Source organism: Cryptotermes secundus, unplaced genomic scaffold, assembly GCF_002891405.2.
Source record: "Cryptotermes secundus unplaced genomic scaffold, Csec_1.0 scaffold287, whole genome shotgun sequence".
In the NCBI taxonomy this organism is placed as follows: Eukaryota; Metazoa; Arthropoda; class Insecta; order Blattodea; family Kalotermitidae; genus Cryptotermes; species Cryptotermes secundus.
Window position 1 is genome coordinate 82,969 of NW_019723304.1, and position 9,580 is coordinate 92,548.

At 46.4% G+C, this 9,580-nt stretch overlaps 1 protein-coding gene across 1 annotated transcript; it reads left to right on the forward strand.

Annotated features, from left to right (window-relative positions):
- Positions 1-1,507: 1,507 nt before the first annotated feature.
- LOC111861726 lies at positions 1,508-6,874 on the forward strand. The gene has a single exon (XM_023846528.1). It carries the CDS (start codon positions 1,508-1,510, stop codon positions 6,872-6,874), a length of 5,367 nt encoding a protein of 1,788 aa, XP_023702296.1.
- Positions 6,875-9,580: the final 2,706 nt, after the last annotated feature.

Sequence of the window (9,580 nt, forward strand, 5' to 3'; positions counted from 1 at the left end):
ACTTCTAGGGAAACGCTAGACTGGACCGTTACATAGGAAGTAACAATAGCGGCACTGTAACCCCAACAGTGAGCCGTTATACCGAGAACATCGAATCTCCACGGTTACGAGAATACGCGAAGGTTCCCACAGAGACAACGCGATAACAATGGGTTATTGCGTAGGAAACGCGGAGCCAACAAAGCGGCGTTTCCACTGTTATAACAAAGGGTTCGTTGCCTAACAGCGGGCAAGGTTATAAATAGCCCAGCTTCAGCGAGAAACAGTGAGTCTCGGAATAGTCTTCGAAGAAGAGAGTATCGGAATAGCCTTCGAAGATGAGAGTCTCGGAATAGTCTTCGAAGAAAAAAGTCGCGGAATAGTCTCCGAAGAAGAAAGCTTCGGATCGCCCGTCTAAGAAGTCAGTTTGGAATATCAGTCTAAGGAGTCCAGTCTCGCCGGAATATTGTGAGCAGTGATTGTAGCACTGCAAGTGCAGATGATTGTAAAGTGTGTGTAATGCGAGCGAACAGAATAAACTCCCAATATCAAACCACGGCGTGAGATTATTTGTAGCGTGGCACACAAACACGCTACAATATTTTGAGTTTTCCACATATCTTGACAACAGCAGTACATAGGTAGAATTTTCATAATTATCATGGCAACAGCAGAACACAATTTGATTTCTCAAATATATCATGGCAACAGTAGAACATATTTTGATTTTTCAATATATCATGGCAACAGCTGAACATAGTTCTATTTTTTCCAAATATGATGGCAACAGAAGATCAAAGTTTGAGTTTTCCACCCATTTGGCAACAGTAGAACATAGTTTGATTTTTCGACAATTTCATGACAACAGCAGAACATGGTTTGAGTTTTCCCGCTTATCATGGGAACAGTAGTATATAATTTGAGTTTTCCCACATATTAAGACAACTGTGGAGGACACTCGGCCGCCATCTGGTGTGGAGGACACTCGCGCGCCATCTGGTGTGGAGGGTACTTGCACGCCATTTGGGGGGATTCTACCAAACCATTTGATTTCTTCGTACCCCAGGCTCAGTCTCAAATAAAGCGTAGTTGAAGCATGTTGTGCGTTAAGTTTCTCCTACCTTCGACAACATAAAAGTTGGTGCCGAAACCCGGGATTACAGTAGATCACGCCACGAAGCAACCTCGAGGACCCGGAACACTTTCTTACACGACGAGACTCAGATGCCTTGAAGGAAGAGTGGATTGGAAGACTGGAGTAAACGGAACGCCGCTGCGAACACGCCATTACGCCACGAGGGGAAACGTATTTGTAACGTGAACTCTTACTGCCGTAGTAGGATCTGATCGCGTACATCTATTGTGCTGGACACGAAGGTGAAGACTGCATTCTGTTTATACGTAGAGCCGTTTTAGTTTGCCTGGTACACATTGTGAAATTACCGTTAGCCGTTAAGCGACTGCAAGGCTACCCACGGCACTAGTCCTGCTCCAGCTGTTCAGTCGGTAATACAGAGTGCGACCTTCGATGGCAGAGCCATCTGCAGACAAGCTTCACAACTTGAAGCGCAAACGCACCAGAGAAAGGGCGAACGTAACTCGCTTTGTCTCGGAGATAAATGGGTATACAGAGACAACTCCAGCGGACGATTATCAGTACTCACAAGGCAGACTTCAGGAGACATTGAACAAACTTGTTGTATTAGACGAGGCGATACATGATTTGCTATCAGACAGCGATTTCCCGACGGATGTTGAAAAATGTGAGGAATATATCGACTCGGCCAAGCGTGCTATACATCGCGCCGCGAAGGGGCTGGACGAGAGGCTAGCCGCTTCAACGTCCGCTCTCAGTGTGACACCCTCGGTTCCCGTAGTCGCTGCTCCGAGTTTTGTTAGATTGCCCACGATGAAACTAGAGCCCTTCGCCGGGAATGTAGAAGCATGGTCTCGATTTTGGGAGCAGTTCCAATCGTCCGTCGACCAGAACCCGTCAGTGTCTCAGACTGAAAAGCACGTGTTTTTGAGAGGATATTTAGAGGGAGAACCTAAGCGTCTCGTGGATGGCATTCCTGTAATTGCGGACACCTACGAGCAGACCAAGAAAATCCTTCGGTCTAAATATGGAGACAAGAACCGGATCATTCAGGCTCATCTGGATTACTTAGAGAACCTTAGTCCAGCCCTTCACGATGACCCGGAATCCCTGAATACGACGTATGTTGAATGTAACAGGCGGATCCAGGCGCTAATAGCATTGGGTGAGGACGTCGATGCCTACGGTCGGGTGCTTGCCCCGAAAATTCTGCGAGCCTTCCCCGACGCCCTCTGCCGCCGCTGGCTTATCCATTCCAAAAGGACAAATACGGCGGAAGGCAACCTCTCCGCGCTGATGACGTTCTTGAACGAAGAAGTAGACGGGGCTCTGATTGCGAGCAAGATTCATGGGGAGGTGCCGTCTCACTCGGACTTTACGCCTACCGCAGCGACTCTCCATGTCCATTCGAAGCAGAAGAGGACTGAGCGAAGGAAGAAGAGACCTGCCGAACCCTTCTGTGTCTTCTGCGAAGGTCGTAATCATTGGGCCCAGGACTGTACGGTCGTCCCGGATGTGAATAGCCGCATCCAGAAACTGAAAGCTACCAACCGCTGCTTTCTTTGCCTCAACCGCGGCCACAACTCAAGGGCATGCAATAAGAGGGGAGGAGTGCATTGCTCCAACTGCAGGGGCGGCCATCACAGATCCATCTGTCAAACCAACCGGGATCCGATGCTCCCCACTTCGCAAACGCCGGAGACATCCGTAAACAGGATAGACGTTTCGTCCCTCAACTTCACGTACCTGCAGACGGCACGGGTATGGATTACTGGACCGACAGGGAGGAGCAAGCTTACCCGGTGCGTACTCGACGGAGGTAGTCAGTCGAGTTTTGTGAATAAATCCCTAATAGATGAACTACTGCTAGAGGTGATCGACAATAAGACCTTGTCAGTAAGTTCCTTTGAGACCGAGTCTCCCTCCTCCAGCTCACGCAGACTGGTCCAGATGAACATAAAGGGTATCTGGACGAATTTCAGCATCCCTGTCTTTGCACTTGAGAGCGATCACTCCTTTTCTCCTCTTCCAAGGGTCCCCCATGACATCCAGACTCTCGGGAACATTCGTAAACTGCAACTGGCGGACCCCAAGGACAATGGCGCTGATCTTCCTATCGAACTTCTGATTGGCGGCGATCAATACTGGAGGATTGTTAAAAATACTGGACCTGTAAGGCTGTCGCCATCCCTAGTACTACTACCGTCGCGATTTGGATGGATACTCAGCGGAAGCCGCTCCGGCATCACTGTGGATTTCACGACTGTGAACTACATAAATTTGGGTCAAGCAGCCTCTCCCCAAGACGATGACCTTCGCCGTTTTTGGGATTTAGAAACGATAGGGATCTCCTTGGAACAACCTCAAACCATGAGCGAAAGGGATTCTTTACTTTTGTCCCAGTTTCACGCTTCCCACCGTCTTCAGAATGGACGACGAGTGGTATCACTTCCGAGAAAAGAACACGTCTCCCTATCCAGCAACTATCATCACGCTAAGAAACGGTTCCACTCACTAGAAAGGAGACTTGAAAGGGACGAAACGCTACGCAAGGTCTACCACGATCAGATGTTCAACTACATCAGGCAAGAGCATGTAGAGATTGCACCGCCTACAGACGGGACACAGGATACTTACTACCTGCCCCACCATTTAGTGAAGAAAGACAAACGTGGTCATTTGAAATGGCGCATCGTCTTCGATGGAGCAGCACATGAGAGGGATGCACCCTCTCTCAACGACGCTCTGGAAATGGGACCAAACCTGCTTCCGGAGCTCCTCTCCTTGATGTTAAGATTCCGACAGCATCCCCTGGCGATTATAGGAGACATACGCCAAGCCTTTCTGCAGCTAACCCTGCATCACAAGGATAGAAACTTGACGCGGTTCCTGTGGTATCACTGCCTCAAGCACGAGGATGGGAGCTACACCCTGACGGACGAGGTTGTATCGTATCGCTTCACGAGATTGCCATTTGGACTCACTTGCAGCCCATTTCTCCTTTCCGCTACACTACGGGAGCTAGCCACCATTCATGAGGGGGAATTTCCTCAGGCAGCTGCTCTCATCAACGATCATATGTTCATGGATGACTTTGTTGCCGCTGTTGGAAATGATAATGATGTAATCTCGCTCTACTACCAGCTCGTGCGCCTTATGAAGAAAGTACAGATGCCCATGGCAAGGTGGGCAACTAATTCACAGCAGCTAAAGGACATTTGGACGGCCGAAGGCCGAGACATCAAACAACAGGCTCAAGTTCTGGGCATTGACTGGAACACCGAACTCGATACCTTCAACTTTGATCATCGGGACGTCACAGATAAAGTAGCGGCCGGTCCAACTACCAAGAGATGCCTCCTACGGGCCGCTGCCACGTTCTACGACCCCCTTGGACTGGCTTCACCAACATCAGTAGTGGCGAAGATTTTATTTCAGGATACGTGGTGCCGTGGGATTGGCTGGGACGAACTCCTGCCACACGATCTCGGAGTACGATGGCGCCACTGGATCTCTACTCTTACTTCTCTGTCTCGTTTCAACATTCCCCGCTGTGTTCACATTATGCATAGCAAGGGGTCACAAGTTCATGTATTCTGCGATGCCTCCGAGCGAGCTTATGGCGCTGCGCTCTACGTTCGGAACCCAATGGACCACGATGCTACGGTACAACTAATGTGCAGCAAAAATCGACTCGCTCCTCTCAAAAGGGTCACCCTTCCACGCTTGGAGCTCCTTGCCGCTCTTTTAGGTGCCAGGCTCCTCCGCTACTTCAGCCGGGCAACAGACTACCCGATTACGGATGCTACCTTATGGAGCGATTCTCTGGTTACGTTGGGATGGATACGAGGAGACCCCAATAAATGGAAAACCTTCGTTTGTAACAGAGTGACCGAGATTCAAACTTCCACTGCCCCTAGCCAGTGGCGACATTGCCCAGGAGGGACCAACCCAGCTGACTGCCTATCCCGAGGACTACCTGCTGACAAACTTGCCTCCTTTTCCTTATGGTGGAATGGTCCTATTTGGCTTGCACAGCCTCCAAACTGCTGGCCTAATGATACTAACGTCCTAGACCCCACCCTACCGGAGGCCAAGAAAGCTGTGAACCAAGTTCTGACCGTCTCCTTGTTCGAGCCACTGCTTCAAATTTCTAGATTCAGTTCCCTTTGGAAGGTGTTACACATCACCGCCCTCGTTATTAGGTTTGTTCACATGTTAAAGAGGAACGAACGACCACCAGCAGGCCTGACGGCGTCGGAAATACACAAGGCGCGTATGTACTGGATCCGAGCAGTCCAATCGGAATGTTTTCCCGAGGAAGTAAGTCGTCTAAAGAGAGGCGAACTTGTGCAACGCACATCGAGGATTGCTTGTTTCAACCCTTACATGGAAGATGGATTGATTCGTTTAGGTGGAAGATTGCAGTTCTCCAGACTTACGCCAGATGAAAAACATCCCGTTATACTCGACGGCTCTCACCACTTCACGAAACTATTGATCATGCAGACCCATGTTAACCTTCATCATCTCGGAGTACATATTGTTCTGACGGAGCTCAGACAACAGTTCTGGATACTGAGAGCCCGCCAAGCCATAAGGAAAGTGCTCCATGACTGCATGCCCTGCAAAATAGCTCACAACCGACACGCAGATGCGTTAGAAGCACCACTTCCTGCGGACAGGGTTCAACCCTCCAAACCCTTTTCAAATATAGGAATCGACTTCGCCGGACCCTTATACATTAAGTCCGGTGGAACCACTAAGAAAGCATACATTCTTCTAATCACTTGCTCTTCCACGAGGGCACTGCACCTTGAGCTTACGACGGACCTCTCCACGGACCGATTCCTGATGGCCCTACAACGGTTTGTTGGAAGAAGAGGGCTACCCCACACCATTTACTCAGATAATGCTCAGACCTTTCATGCAGCCAACAAGGAACTAAAGGAATTCGGTTCCGTGTTGTTAGATCCCCGCACGCACCAATATCTCGCTCACCACAATGTCACTTGGAAGTTTATCCCCCCAAGGGCGGCTTGGTGGGGAGGGTGGTGGGAGAGGATGGTGGGATCCGTTAAACGCTGTCTACAGAAGACTTTAGGGAAGCTGCAGACCGACGAAGAGCAGACGAATACCCTACTTGTCAGTATTGAAGCCGCCCTCAAATCGAGACCGCTCACAAAGGCGGATGACCAGAACACCTTGACGCCAGCTCACTTCCTGACTGGAGAAAGACTGACCACGATACCCTCCGGACAAGCAGCAGCAGCAAATTCTAGTCTGAGCAAGCTGTATAGGCTGAGGCAAAAGATTGCAGACGACTTCTGGAGACGTTGGATAAAGGATTACCTCCTAGAACTAAGATCTTTCCATACACGCCAGAATCCACGTAAATCAGCTGAGCTCAAGATTGGAGATGTTGTACTCCTGCAGGAGAACCACATTCGACGCTACATGTGGAAGTTGGCCCGAGTGGAAGGACTTCGACCTGGCAGAGATGGCGTGGCGCGGACCGTGCTCGTGAGGACGACCCACGGCTCGCAGATGGCCAGATCCATTCAGCTGGTTATCCCTCTGGAGATCGGGATAGACCAAGGTGGGGAGGATGTGGAGGACACTCGCACGCTATCTGGTGTGGAGGACACTCGCGCGCCATCTGGTGTGGAGGACACTCGCGCGCCATCTGGTGTGGAGGACACTCGGGCGCCATCTGGTGTGGAGGGCACTTGCACGCAGTCTGGGGGGATTCTACCAAACCATTTGATTCCTTTGTACCCCAGGCTCAGTCTCAAATAAAGCGTAGTTGAAGCATGTTGTGTGTTAAGTTTCTCCTACCATCGACAACAACAACAGCAGAAACTAGTTTGAGATTTCTCCCTTATCGTGGCAACAGCAGAACCTAATTTGAGTTTTCCCCCACATCATGACAACAGCAGATCATAGATAGTGTTATCTTCCCATATCACGGCAACAGCTGAACATAATTTGAGTACTCAAACATTTCATTGCAACAGCAGAACACAGTTTGCGTTTTCTCCATATCATGGCAACAGCATTATATAATTTGAGTTTTCCTCCATATCATTAAAACAGCAGTACATATGTTGTGTTTTCCCCAAATATCATGGCAACAGCAGAACATAGTTTGAACTAACAAACATAACATGGCAACAGCAGAACATAGTTTGAGTTTTCCTACTTATTATGGCAACAGTAGTACATAATTTCAGTTTTTACCTCATATCACAACAACAGCAAAACATAGTTTGTTTCTTCTCCTTATCATGACAACAGCAGAACATAGTTGGAATTTCCTCACTTATAATGACATCAGCAATACATAGTTTGAGATTTCCCATATCATGGCAACAGCAGAATATAGTTTGAATTTTATACCGTATCAGGGTAACAGCAGAACATAGTTTGAGTTCTACCCCATATCATTGCAACAGCAGAACAAATTTCTAGTTTTCCCACATATATTGGCAACAGCACAAAAATTTTGAGTTTTCACCCATATCATGACAACAACAGTACATAAGTAGATTTCTCCTCCCATATCATGGCAACAACAGATCATAATTCGATTTCTCAAATATCATGACCAAAGCAGAACATTGTTTGTGTTTCCCCATATCATGGCACAAACAATACATAATTTGAGTTTCCCTCCTTATCAGGACAACAGCAGTACATAGGTAGAGTTTTCCCCAATATCATGGAAACAGTAGGACATAGTTTGAGTTTTCCAACATATCATGGCAACAGCAGAACATAATTTGAGTTTTCCCCCATATCAAGGCAACAGCAGAACCTGGTTTGAATTTTCTCCATTATCATGTCAACAGCAGAACATAGTTTGCGTTTCCGCCCACATCATGGCAACAGCAGATTATAGTTTGAATTTTTTCTTTATAATGATATCAGTAGTACATAGTTTTGTTTTTTACAAATCATGGCAACAGCAGAACATAGTTTGAGATTTATACCATATCATGGCAACAGCAGATCATAGTTTGAGTTTTCTCCCATATGATGGCAACAACAGAACTTGGTTTAAGTTTTCCCCATTTCATGGCAAGATCAGAAACTAGATTGCGTCTTCCGTCAAATCATCTCAAAATCCTAACTTATTTTGAGTTCTCCCCAATATCACTTCATCATCTGAACCCAGTTCTACATATCCCCATATCATGGCAACAGCGGAACATAGTTAGAGTTCTACCCCATACCATTGCAACAGCAGAACATAGTTTGAGTTTTCCCTCATATCGTGGCAACAGCAGAACATAGTTCTATTTTTCACCCATATCATGGCAAGAGCATAATATAGTTTGCGTTTTCCCCCAATCAAGGCAACAGCAGAACACAGTTTGAGTTTTTCGCTATATCATGACAACAAAAGAACATAGATTAAGTTTTCCCCCATATCAATGCAACATCAGAAACTTGTTTGATTTTCCTCCACATCCTGGCAACAGCAGAACATAGTTTGAGTTTTCCCACATTGAATGGAGACAGCAGAATTTTTTTTAGTTTTCTAATATCATGGTAACAGCATAATATATTTTGTGTTTTCCCAGATATAAGGGCAACGGCAGAACTTAATTTGAGTTTTGCCCATATCTTGGCAACAGCAGAAATTAGTCTGAAATTTCACCCATATCATGGAAACAGCAGGACTTTTTTTAGTTATCCCCCATACCATGGTAACAGCAGAATATAATTTGAGTTTTCCCCAAAATTATGGAAACAGCATAATATATTTTGAGTTTTCCCCAATATCATGGCAACAGCAGAACATAATTTGAGTTTTCCTACATATCATGGCAACAGCAGAATATTTTTTTTAGTTTTCCCATATTATGGCAACAGCAAAATATAGTTTTTGATTTCCCACATATCTTGGCAACAGCAGAACTTATTTTGATCTTTCACTCATACAATGGCAACAGCAGAACATTTTGAGATTTCAAAATATCAAGTCAAATTTATAACATATTTTGAGTTTTCCCCCATATCATGACAACAGAAATACTAAAGGTCGAATTTCCATAAACATCGTGGCAAGAGCAGCACATAATTTGAGTTCTCAAACATATCGTGGCAACAGTAGAACATAGTTTGAATTTTCGAGATATGATCGCAACAGCAGAACATAATTGAATTTTCCCCCATATCAAGCCAACAGCAGAACATAGTTTGAATTTTCTCTCTTATCATGGCAACAGCAGTACATATTTTTTGTTTTTGCCCATATCATGGCAACAGCAGGAGTTAGTTTGAACATTCACTCATATAATGGCAACAGCAGAACAATTTGAGATTTCCAAATATCATGTCAAGGGCAGAACATATTGTAACGTGTCGGCAAACCAGGGGAGTTACTTCTAGGGAAACGCTAGAATTGACCGTTACATAGGAAGTAACAATAGCGGCACTGTAACCCCAACACTGAGCTGTTGTACCGAGAATATCGAATATCCACGTTTACGAGAATAC

Coding starts and splice junctions, on each gene's coding strand:
- LOC111861726 (XM_023846528.1), top strand. CDS start 1,508: ATGGCAGAGCCATCTGCAGACAAGCTTCACAACTTGAAGCGCAAACGC.